The 13,140-nt window shown below is 42.1% G+C and overlaps 1 protein-coding gene and 1 pseudogene across 1 annotated transcript; one reads left to right on the top strand and one right to left on the bottom strand.

Annotated features, from left to right (window-relative positions):
• Positions 1 to 2,025: 2,025 nt before the first annotated feature.
• On the top strand, positions 2,026 to 5,765 carry LOC139536717 (olfactory receptor 13H1-like; annotated as a pseudogene).
• Positions 5,766 to 6,265: 500 nt separating this feature from the next.
• LOC139536677 (olfactory receptor 5J3-like) lies at positions 6,266 to 8,702 on the bottom strand. The gene is made up of 3 exons (XM_071337295.1): positions 8,559 to 8,702; positions 7,583 to 8,245; positions 6,266 to 6,877 (listed from the first exon to the last, which is right to left on the bottom strand). The coding sequence occupies exons 1-3, from the start codon at positions 8,700 to 8,702 to the stop codon at positions 6,713 to 6,715; spliced, it is 972 nt and encodes a 323-aa protein (XP_071193396.1). The 3' UTR covers positions 6,266 to 6,712.
• Positions 8,703 to 13,140: the final 4,438 nt, after the last annotated feature.

Below are 13,140 nucleotides of genomic sequence, written 5' to 3' on the forward strand. Positions count from 1 at the left end.
ACAAAGTTGTAAGGATTTGTTGAGGTGCGCACAGGAACTTTCTTTGCTGAGCTAGCAGTGATGCAAAGTTTACGTGCATCATACTACTCACGGGAGGAACTCTGTCCTTTAGTGACCTCCTCCAAGCTGGCACGTTTACACTCCTTCAGCTTAGCAAAAACATAATAAAATGACAAGCATTTCTGACACTGCATGTTGATGCCATGTAAACCATTAGGCTGCTGTAGCTGTGTGGCTGCTGCTGGAACTTGATGACTGGTTTAGCTTTGATGCACTCGTGCAGAACATTGGCCCCTTCCAAACTCTTCTTAAGTGCGTTGTGGGAGTGGTATACAGGAGTTGGAGGTAGAGATGGAGAAGCAGCTGGGGTGCTGTCAGAGAACTCGTCATTTGGTTTGTGAACTTTAAAACAGATCCCGCTCAACCTTTTGTGAGTGAAATTCCGCTGCGTCCCCGAGTTCCACTGGCATTGCTCATCTGTACAGGACACCCCTGTCAATCATCCATACCCAGCATTGCACCTATTGTTAGAATAGTCAATTACAGTATGGAACACTCGTTAACATGGTGTTCACAGTTGACTAGTTTACACAGTTCCCTTTTAACTAGTAAGTTTAGGTTATGTTGGCCTCCTGGGTGGCGCAGTGGTCTAAGGCACTGTATTGCAGTGCTATCTGTGCCACCAGAGATTCTGGGTTCGATTCCAGGCTCTGTCGCAGCCGGCCGTGACCGGGAGGCACATGGGGTGGCGCACAATTGGCCCAGCGTCGTCCGGGTTAGGGAGGGTTTGGCCGGCAGGGATATCCTTGTCTCATCGTGCACTAGTGACTCCTGTGGCGGGCTGGGTGTTGTGCACGCTGACCAGGTGTATGTTGTTTCCTTTGACACATTGGTGCTTCTGGGTTCGATGGGCATTGTGTCAAGAATCAGTGCTGGTTGTGTTTTGGAGGACGCATGGCTCTCGACCTTTGTCTCTCCCGAGTCCGTATGGGAGTTGCAGCGATGAGACAAGATTGTAACTACTACCAATTGGATACCACGAAATAGGGGGTAAAAAGTTTAGGTTTTATGTTGGTAATTTCCTATTTAATTGTAAAACTCACCTTGATTCTGTACCTACCTCATCGCCATTCGAGATTAGACTGATATACTTACACAATGAGCCATTGAAACCAAGAACCATGTGTGCATGTTGTAATAGTTAACGTTGTCAGTTCTGGTCAGTGATATGGTATCATCACAATCAGCTAGCTAGCTAAGTAACGTATCAGTCATAGAAAGGCAAGTTAGGCAAGTTATGATAAATAAAAAGCCAGTGAGCTAGCTACCTTCCATAGTATTGCAGCTGCATGACTGCAAGTCTTCGACCTGCCCTGCAACAGAAGAACATCCTGCAGTCTCCACCATGTCGACAGATGACACAAGAATCCAGGCAGAATGATGGTGTGTTTAGCTCAGACTGGGCTGGACATCTGCTTTGAGGTATACCAGATTGTCATCCTCAAGACAGTGAATAAGCCCGCACCCAACTTTGCCACTGTGGAGGTATTAATATTTCTCTGTGCTTTTGTAGCTCCTCATCTCTGTCCCATCCACACTGAGAGACAAGAATAAATAATTAAAGATGTCTTCGTTGGTGATATGTGGCCATTTTTTCATATCGTCCTCCCACTCTTGAATAATCTGAGGATGTGGCATAGACTTGCCATTTGACTTTAAAAGGTTTTTCTTGGTATGATCCCACAACATTTTGACCTAAAAGCAGCCGTGCGTTTGGACATTTAATAGACACTGCAGTAAATAAAACCTGTCTTGTCCAGGAACGGAGTCTACGCAGACCGGTGCACCATAGCCAATCAGAGCTACAGTAGGCCTTCATGCCAACAAGAAATTTGCCACACAGGCCTGCCATTCACTTTGAATTGGAAGGTGTGTTTACAGAAAGTTGCAACAGCACAACTTTAGATCATTCGAATGCATTTGCAAAAAGCGAGAGGAGAGGAGTCTTTGAAGAACCTGGCGAACATGTTGGATGTGTTCAACCATGGACCTGGAGAAGATGAGGATGTCATCCAGGTACACAATCACAACTGGTGAAGTAAGTCGCGCAGCACATCATTAACCAGGGCCTGGAAAATGGCCGGAGCATTTGTAAATCCAAACGGCATGACACGGTACTCATAATGTCCATTTGGAGTGTTGAACGCTGTCTTCCACTCGTCTCCCTGTCTGATGCGCACCACATTGTATGCGTTCCGTAAATCAAATTTTGAAGAAAATGTAGCTCCCTGGAGTCTCTCAAAGGCTGACGACATAAGAGGAAGAAGGTAACGGTTCTTGATGGTAATGTTATTTAAACCCCGGTAATTGATACAGGGACGGAATCCCACATCCCTCTTTCCAACAAAGAAAAAACCTCGCTCCTGCAGGTGAAGTGGACAGCCGAATAAAACCAGCCGCCAGCGCCTCCTTAATTTAACTGTTCATGGCTGCAGTCTCTGGACCTGAGAGAGAATACAGCACTCCTCTCAGAGGAGTGGTGCCGTGCAGGAGGTCGATGGCACAATCGTAGGACCTGTGAGGAGGCAGTTCGCTGGCCCTTCATTTACTGAAGACCTGACCCAGAATCCAGTAATCCCGAGGTACGCGGGAAAGATCAGGCTTGTCATCCCTAGCCGGGGGAACAGGAGAATCAGAAGCCTCCAGACGAGCAGGGCTGGAAAGATGTAGAGAGAGTTACTGGCAGGTGGACTGGCATGAAGGATTCTATCACAGAACTCTTCCCAAAGGCCAGTCAATTTGAGGATTATGGATAGAAAGCCACGGATGTCCAAGAACCAGGGGAAGCTCAGGAGAGTCCAACAAATGTAACTGGATAAACTCCACATGATAATCCAGAACTCGTAGCTGAATAGGCATGGTGAGTTGCTTCACCTTCCCAGACCCAAGGGGTTGAACTTCCAGCTTAGTGAGAGGCAGCCCCTGTTGGCGAGCTAATGTGTGATCCAGAAAACAGGTAGCCCCAGAGTCTATGAAAGCAGGAATGTCCAACTGCCCATTGTCTCACCACAGGTTGGAAGGAAGCAAGGTGCGTACCGTGTCGGCAGCTGAAGACTGTATTTGACTCGCCAGTATTCTCCCGTCTACTGACGAGTCATCCCATTTCCCGTCAGCTTGGGACAGGAGGCATGGACATGTCCAGACTGACCACAGTAAAGACAACGTTGCTTGTTAATCCTGCACCATCTCTCCAGAGCGGAAACCTGGTGCGTCCCAATTGCATTGGCTCTCTGAAGTATATGAAGGAGAACCAGAGCCGAATTGAGGACTCTGACGGGGTACAGGACAAGCAGACGCAGCATAAGGCAGTGGAACAAACAAAGAATCGACTCCCTCAGCGGAACCCAAAACAACTCTGATCCCCTCCGTCCTCTCACGACGACGTTCCCGAAGCCGGTTGTCAATCCGGATGGCCAGAATGATAAGCTCATCCAGAGTGTCCGGGTTGTCCCGGGAAGCCGGTTCATCCTTGAGAACCTCGCTGAGTCCGTTCAGAAAGGCTGAGTGAAGTGCCTCTGTATCCAACCGCTTTCAACGGCAAGCGTCCGAAAGTCAATGGTGTAATCTGCTACCCTCCGGCTGCCGTGTCGAAGCATAATGAGTCTTTGAGCAGCGTTCCTGCCACTGATGGGGTGATCAAAAACCCTCTTCATCTCCTGGGTGAAGCTTTGCCAATTAAAACAAATGTCTGATTGCTTCTCTCATATGGCCGTACCCCAGGCCAGAGCCTGTCCTGAGAGCAAGGAGATGACATATGCCACTCTGGAACGCTTGGTGGGAAACGTTGTTGTTAGCAGCTCGAAGGCCAGTGAGCATTGGAGCAGTAACCCACGACACCTCCCAGGATGCCCCTCATAGCGCTCCTGTGCCGGGAGATGAGGCTCCCAAAGGGAGGAAGACGCTGAGCTGGTAGGGAGAGGAGGATTAGGAACAGCCACAGGTGCAGCAGCCGTTGCTACCGACTGTCCTGTCTGCAGAGCGGACACAAGAGTTCTAAAATCATCCGACAATGTCTGCAGCCGCGCCTCATTGCGACCAATGTTTTTTATTTTTTTATTTCACCTTTATTTAACTAGGCATGTACATGCACATCCAATCACAGTTCCATGGTGGGTGTGAGCCGACCATAAATGATAGAATTCAGAGTGTTCCTCGGATGACTGAAAAATCTCTGCTGGGTCCATTGTAGGCTTAGGACTACTGTACCAATAATGCTAGTACGAACTCGAATCCAGGCGCAGAGAAACACAGCAAGCAGGGGTAAGGATAAATCCAGAACTTTTACTTAGTCTTAACAGAAACAAGGCAACCGCACAAGAGCACACTAATAAAACATGAGACCTAAGCAAAGATACAGACCAACTGAGGAACCTAAATAACAAGGCAACCAGGTGAACAGAGAAGGTAATTAAACACAGGAAAATCCAATAAGTAATAATCAGGGTAACCTGAAAACTAGAAAACAGGGTAAGGGTGCCCTCTAGCAGTAACCTAAGGAAACAACAATCAAATAACACAGAAAGATCATAGGAAATCCCAGGACGTAGTGTCTATAATACTGTAATAAACTCACATAGTTGCTGTCACAAACTCCACACAGTTGTCACTGACTAGTTGGATATTTATTTCCCACTGAGCAAACAATTTCTGTACTTACAGCATTCATATAAATTCCTTTTATCAGGTTTTTTAATAATAAAAATATATAAACATGCAGATAAATGAAAGTCAGATGGGTCTCGGGACTGATAAGGTTATGGATTACAAATCATGATTACAGTTCTTCTATCAAGTTATAAAATCCTGAACTTCCCTTCAATCACTTAAAGGTCACTCAACAGACCTCCTACCCTGACCTAATCCTCTTCCTTATTATCTACATCTTCACCTTGTGGCCAACATCAGCCTCATAGTACTGATCTCCATGGAGAGGAGCCTGCATCATCTCATGTACATCCTTTTCTGAAACTTGTCTCTTAATAACATAGTCGGGGCTACAGCGATGATACCTCGTCTGTTAGGGGACATTTTGACCGCAGCTCCTGAGCGATATATCACCTACATAGATTGTGTCATTCAGGCTTTCTGTGCTCATGTTTATGCTACGACATCACACACCGTTCTCATGATCATTGCCTTTGACAGGTATGTGGCCATCTGCAACCCCCTGCCGTACGCTACCATCATGAACAGCAAAATGGTAATCAGGTTGTCAGTGTCTGCCTGGGGGGTGGCCATAGTCTTAGTGGGGATTCTGCTGGGCATCATATCCGCCTATCACGCTGTAGGTCTAACACATTTAACCCGTACTGCGACAGTGCCTCCTTTTTCAAGCTCTCCTGCGAGACCGGGTTTATAAATAACATATATGTCTTAACATTTACTGTTATGCTGTTTGTCTCGTCCATAGGCAGCATCAGTCTCGCCTATCTGAAGATTGCCATTGTTTGTCTGAGTAGTAGAACAGCTCTTTAAACAGCAAGGTCCTGACAACCTGTAGCACACGCTTACTGGTCTACCATATTGTGCTGGGATGTGGGTTTACCATTATCATCCTCCATCGCTTCCTAGCCTATGCAGACCTGCGCAAACTGAATAGTGTGCTGGGTAGTGTGGTCCCTACCTGTGTCAACCACATAATATATGGTTTACAGACTAAAGAGATTAAACAGAGGATATTTAGGGTGTTCAAAGAGCCAAGGTAGACGCAGGATTTTGTGTTAAATTTGATGGGAAAATAAATAATATATAATATAATGAGAACTGCAGTGTATGTGTGTGGCGTTCATAAAACAAGGGTGGAGTTTCTTCTCAACCACCACCTGAGGGACCTGTAAGGGTTCTGTTGAATTGGACCCTAACATTAGCTGAGAGACATTATTTCATTGATGGTATGCATATTCAAAGCCTGTTGTAACAATTAAAACATACAGCTGCCCCGGTTTGGGTTAGTACTGATGGAAAAAAAATCTTAATTCCTGGCATAATGCAAATCTACTGTAAAATACATAACTAGGAAGAACACTACTGTATGTTTTCAAACTGACATTTATTTTAGGTGGTGCAACGTTTTGGGGGGTGTTCCATTAATCATTTATAGATTTAATTTCCACATGCAAACCATCATAGAATATTTTATTGTGCGACGCTTACAGAGAAGGCAGAGGCACAAAACCAAAATCTGTTGGTACACTTTATTTGACAGTGTGCTATTTCCCTGATATTTAGAAATTATATTACGAGATTGTAATTACACAATAATCACCTAACAATTACTGTTGTTTCTTTGGTATTGATTAAAAACAAGTATAATCGCATACCATTTAGTACTGTATCTGGTAGTTGTACAATGCGATTGAACAGGACTGTATAGTTGTTATTTCATTTTTGTGGTTCTTATCAATAAACTTAAAACTATTAAACAGTTGTATACAGTTGTGTAACCTACACCATGAACCAAATGGTAAACACTGTTATTGTTCGGTTTCGTTTATAAGTGCATGATAATGAAACATTTAGCTCTTCTGCCTTCCAAAGAACAAACAATAATTGGAAACAGTGACTTGGCATTATTTTGGAATCTCTGAAAATTATCACACTTTTTAGCCCATACTAAACTATTTTAAAGGAGATTGTATTGAATGTTTTGCTGTCAAGACAGTGTGTTGAGTGTTTTGCGGCCCCGCGGTGAGACGTCTCTGTGTCGGCAGAAGGCCCTCTTGATGGCCGCTCTCAGCTCCTTGTTCCTCAGGCTGTAGATCATCGGGTTCAGGAAAGGAGTCAGAGCCGAGTACAGCACCGACACGATGATACGCACCTACAACAATAACACAACATGAATACAACATTAAGACAACCGCAATGCAACAATGATACCCACAACCACAATATAATAAACAAAAAGTTACACATTATTAAACAACAATGATACGCACTAACAACATCAACACAACGTTATCTAACCTTATCACAACGTTATTAACAGTATGACCTTGATCATATTCAACCATAAACATATACATAAGATTAATAATCTTATGGTTGGATGGTTGGATTCCATTTAAATTCCAATCAATTCAGGAAGTACTCTGAAATTCCAATTATCCTCAATGCTTTTCAATTAGGAAAATGGAATTACAATTGGAATTTCGTATACTTTCTTAGTTGACTGAAAATGGAATTAGATGGAATTAGACCCCAACTTTGTTATTAGGATTCTCACAGTACTGCCACCATGACACAAATCTACAATGACTGAAGAGCATCAGTATGTTACACACAATTAATACAACAGTGCCATCTCCTGGTGGGAATGCCTTTTGCGTACCATTAGACATCAACAGTGAATGACAAATCAGAGAGGACATGGGTAACCAGAGTAATGGCACAAATATCAGTCAAACTCTTCAACTGGTGAATGTAAGATTCACAGTGTTGACTGAAGGTGACTGATGGTAGAGTTAAACAGTCAATAGAACAGAGAAAGGAGGAGGGGGAGAAAGAGGATGAAGAGGAGGGTCACCTCTGGAGAGAAGTTTCCCACACGGTAGGAGATGTAGACAAATGAGGCAGAGCTGTAAGAAATGGACACAACCGTCAGGTGGGCGGCACAGGTGCTAAACGCCTTCAGTTGCTCTGTGGCGCCCATTTTAGCTATCTTCACACCGATGAGGATGTAGGAAGTGAGGATGAGCACACCCGTGGTGAGCAGCGCTACGAGAGCAGAAGACAGTGACACGATGCTGTCCACCTGAGTGTCCCCACACACCAGCAGCCTCACTGAGGACGGGTCGCACCAGCAGTGGCGCACCACGTTGGGTCCACAGTATGAACGCTGCAATGCCATGCTAGTGGTTGGGAAGGTGCAGATGGCGCCGAAGGTCCACGCCCCAATGATGAGTAGCAGGCAGACGGGGCGGGTCATCACAGCGGCATAGCGGAGAGGATTACAGATGGCCACATAGCGGTCATAGGCCATAACGGTCAGCAGGGCGCGGCCAGTAACAGACATGTGGATGAAACAGTACATCTGGAGGAAGCAGCCGGGGACGGACACAGTCTTGACCTCAGTCAGGAAGCCTGACAACATGTTGGGGATGGTGACCGTTGTGTAAATCATGTCCACGATGGACAGGTTGTGGAGGAAGAAGTACATGGGGGAGCCCAGCTTCGGGTCAGTCCGGACCTTTAGGACGAGATAAAGAAAGCGGTTAGACAGTGATGTCATAGATAGGCCCAGCAGAGACTTTCTCCTGACAACATGTCTTGACCAGGGGAAACTCTGGGCCCAAGCCATAAATCTCAAGAGTACAAAACTCCTGACTCCTGAGGAGTATAGTGTAGTCTACGGGCACTTAGAGCAAATTCTAAGTGAGAGGACCTGAACAAAACCTTTTGATTACTTACACTAACTACACCTCATGGTCTCTCTTATAACATAATCTCTATCTAATGTTATTGTGATCTGGTTCTGGCTGTGCGTGTACAATGTACAGTACCAGGTAGATGATCATGATGTTTCCACCTAGGATGATGGTGTAGGCCAGCAGGAAGATGATAAACAGGACCATCTTCTTCTCCCCCAGACTGGCCAGGCCCTGGATGATGAAGAAGGCGACAGGGCTGGACTGGGTGCTGTTCATACCTCTGGACCAGTGGGCCTGATAGGACCTCAGACAAACCTGGTGCAGACAGCGAGATACATTGATACCTTGTAGCCTAGAGATAGAAGAAGCTCTTTCTTAACAAACATGGCTTAGTACAGTTATATTCTTGTTACGAAAGTATCTACAATAATCCATGGTGTAACTATAATTTCTATGGAAAGTGTTGCCTATAGAAGCAAAAAATATAACTCTTATTATTTCAGATTTTCAACCTGGGTGGTGTCAGAGTGGGGAAATCTGTGATATATTCAATGTGATATAACACAAACATGTATAATAATTCACAGCAAGTGGCTCTCAATTATGTTTTGTTACAGGTCCTATGCAGTCAAAATTCTGTTTTCCTGTGTTTTGTATCATATTGTACAACAGCTGATAAAACGCAGACTGTACAAGTGTGAAGAAATTTGATCAGTGTTATTTCCTGATAGTTGCTAGTTGAAAATACAATCTACACAAGACCTTCTAATCGGGAGGTTTTGTATGGGTGGAGATGTGTATGGATCGAGGCATTATAATGCCTCGATCTATACAACTGGGAACTTGGAACTCCAACTTCCATCTTCAAGTCGGAAACCGACATCTTTCTAGCCCTCTGACTTTGCCACCTGGAGATCACTGACATCATGATTTTACCTTGTTTTTGAGTTCCCAGTTGTCCTGAAAGTTACATTATTAAAGGTCAGCTTTAATATTGCAGATAGATTGTAACTTCCATCAATGTAATTGTCTGCATAATTTCTAATCCCCCATATATATTTTTTGGTAAATATATATACACATACATACATAGCCACATATGCACAAATATACATACATATACATATATATATATATATATATATATATATATATATATATAGTAACATTTGTTAATATAGACCAATAACAAACAGTTCCAAACCTTTTTGCCAATAACAGATTACCGTTCAGATGACATATTCATCCCTCTCCCCACTCAGACCACTCCCAGACAGTCCAAGAAAAATTATTGCTTGAGAAATAGTTTTTTGCTGAAAAGCTATTTTTGTTTCTTTTTGACAATTTTTATGGAAAAATATTACAGTAAGGTACTTATTTGTTAGCCAGAAATGATTTGATATTGAAATAAAAATGCCTGCATTCGGCCTTTAACAATTCCAGCCAAAAGATTGAACACTGAATTCAAAATGTGTTAGTGAATGCAAATGTTGTGCACTAATCTGTTGAAACCTGATTACTATAACATAAAAGTTTGTAAACAAAACACACATTTACACTTAACGCTCATTTATAAATAATATCTCTATGAGTTATCTATACAAATTCACATAGTGTTTCCTACGGAAATATTTTCAGACAAATCCACAAATCCAACTGTTAAAAAACAAAATCTAAATGATAATTTTGCAGTATTGGAGGGTTAACCTCTTACCTGAGTGAGTGCAGGTCACACTCAGTGATCTTGAAGCTGAGCAGCTTCTTAAATACAATTATTTTACCAGCATCCCATAGTCCCTGTTTTTCCACAAGACGATGTGAGAGGCCGAAGGGACTTGTTATTTATCTAGTTTGTACGTCTACACTACATTCATTAAGAACTTTCCCTGGATTAATTAAACAAGAGAACTCCAATGCAACGTATGTTTACATTAAACTCCAGGTAAATTGCATCATTACAGAATATTAATCATAAAAAGTAATTTAGCTACTGTATTTAACTGTAATTGGTGGTGTTTGTGTGTATGTGTTTACTTCTCTTGTGAGTAATTATGTATGGCCTCATTAGCTGCAAACAGATGTTAAATTTGGATTTTGTTACTGGTGGAACTGTCCGTAAAAACGTCATGTTTAACAACTCTTACTGTGCACTGTCTTCTATTCCTACGGTGGATAAACAAAGGCCAGAACTGTAACACATGGCATTGTACTTGTGACTCTGAGAATATACATTTTTTACTTAGGGAACAGAAACAGATAAATTAACAACTGGACATAAGCAGAAGAAAAAGAGGCCTCAAGGCAAATTTCAAATGACGTCCTCCACATTCAGTGTACACGTTTTGGGCCTCATTTGTTCTCTTGTCAAAAGTTAGGAATAAGGGCTCATTTGAGACACAGACCTTCAGATAAAACAACAGGTTTACCTCTCCCACAGCCTTGTACAATATCAACATTAGAATACCCTGTTGTAAGGTCCTCTTCCTTTATGTTCTCTGGTTTATCAGAGTTCTTAAATGTACAGTGCCTTTCGAAAGTATTCACCCCCTTGGCATTTTTCCTATTTTGTTGCCTTACAACTGTTAGGGTTCGTTCCTTACGTCCTTCTTTGTCAATCATTGGTTCATTGGTGAAATTAGCATTATGACAATATCTTTAATTAAATCATTCAAAAACCTTTATTAATGCAATTTTAGACAGAAGTTGACAAACAGCAACATAGCATGCATGTTTCTGAGTAAGTTCTGCCCCCACCAAAAGGTCTCCAGTGCTTTTATTAAACCCTAAATCGCGCCCTGGTGATGTCACTGCCCTAAGTCGCGCCCTGGTGATGTCACTGCCTATATCATCATCCTCTACTCCTGGGACCAAAACCATGCCTACAAAGCTGTATAAACAGGCCCTTTATTGTTAGCTAAACACTTAGCAGTAAATGTCCCCTTCCCCCAAAGTTGACCCATTGTGGAATGTTTACCTAGTCTTATCTCCTTCACTCCCCTGCAGAGTTCTGTCTAAGGGCCTCTTTATAATGAGGCAGAGAGAGAGAGAACTAAAATACAACTGTAGAACAATACTAAACTTCTACAATGAATATATCTATTGTTAATCAGTAGTCTAAAACCCTATAAATGTAAGGAGGGAGGGGTCTTTTAACCCCTCCCCTTCTATTAATAAAACATATGCATAATACATTTTTTCTAATACATCAAACATTTGGGTAAAACCCTTTTTATGACCCCTAGGTGAACCCGACACAACCTGGAATTAAAACAGATTTTTGGGATGTTTGTATCATTTGATTCACACAACATGTCTATCACTTTGAAGATGCAAAATATTTTTTATTGTGAAACAAACAAGAAATAAGACAAAAAAACGTCAAACTTGAGCGTGCATAACCTTTTGTCAATATGGGGGCGCTGTTTTCACTTTGTAAAAAATCGTTCCCAAATTAAACTGCCTCGTACTCAATTCTTGCTCGTACAATATGCATATTATTATTACTATTGGATAGAAAACACTCTCTAGTTTCTAAAACCGTTTGAATTATATCTGTGAGTAAAACAGAACTCATTTTGCAGCAAACTTCCTGTCAGGAACTGAAAAATCTGAAATCGGGGGCTCTGTTCCAGGGCCATCCTATTAATTTGCATGAAATCTATGGGTCTACATGCACTGCATACGCCTTCCACTAGATGTCAATAGGCAGTGAGAGGTGGAATGGGGTGTATAGCTTTATCTGAGGCCGAATAAGACCTCTTGGAATGACGTGACCAGTCTTTTCATTGTTCAGCGTGGCGCGAGAAGGACCTCTGGATTGCGTTCTGAAAAGCTTTCGTTATAGACGTTAGATATATCCGGCTCTGATTTTATTTGATATATGTGTTAAAAACATCAGAAAGTAGTTATTTTAAACCGAGTTATATCAGTTTATATCAGTTTATTGCGATTTTCGGCCTTTTCTTTGTTTTGCGTTATGGTGAGTTGGACACTCCTGCGCCACATGGCTAGCTTTGTTTGCTAATTCGACAGATGAAGAGTACATTTTACAACCGAACAACGATTATTCTGGACAAAGGACACCTTGTACAAGATTCTGATGGAAGCTCATCAAATAGTAGGAACCATTTATGATGTTATTTCGTATTTCTGTCGAAAATGTTTAGACGTTTTTTCCGCCCTGATTTTGGGCGCTGTCTCGCTATAACGTAAGCTGTATGTCGTACTAAAGTTATTTTTAAAAATCTAACACAGCGGTTGCATTAAGAACTAGTGTATCTTTCATTTGCTGTCCAACATGTATTTTTTTGTAAAGTTTATGATTAGTTATTTGATTAGATTAGGTGCCTCTCCAAGATTTATCCGGACAATATTTCTGCATTTTGACTATGTATTCACATTGTAAAACCGCGATTTGTGCCGCTAAATATGCACATTTTCGAACAAACCATATATGTATTGTGTAATATGATGTTATAGGACTGTCATCTGATGAAGATTGTGAAGGTTAGTGAAAAAATTTATATATTTTGCTGGTTTATTCGCTATCGCTAACGTTGCGTTGAATGAATGCGGTTGTGTGGTAGTTTATTGTAGTAAGCTAATATAATGCTATATTGTGTTTTAATTGTAAAACAGTTAAAAAATCTGAAATATTGGCTGGATTCACAAGATGTTTGTCTTTCATTTGCTGTACACCATGTATTTTTCATAA

The sequence above is a fragment of the Salvelinus alpinus genome, chromosome 13, assembly GCF_045679555.1.
Source record: "Salvelinus alpinus chromosome 13, SLU_Salpinus.1, whole genome shotgun sequence".
In the NCBI taxonomy this organism is placed as follows: Eukaryota; Metazoa; Chordata; class Actinopteri; order Salmoniformes; family Salmonidae; genus Salvelinus; species Salvelinus alpinus.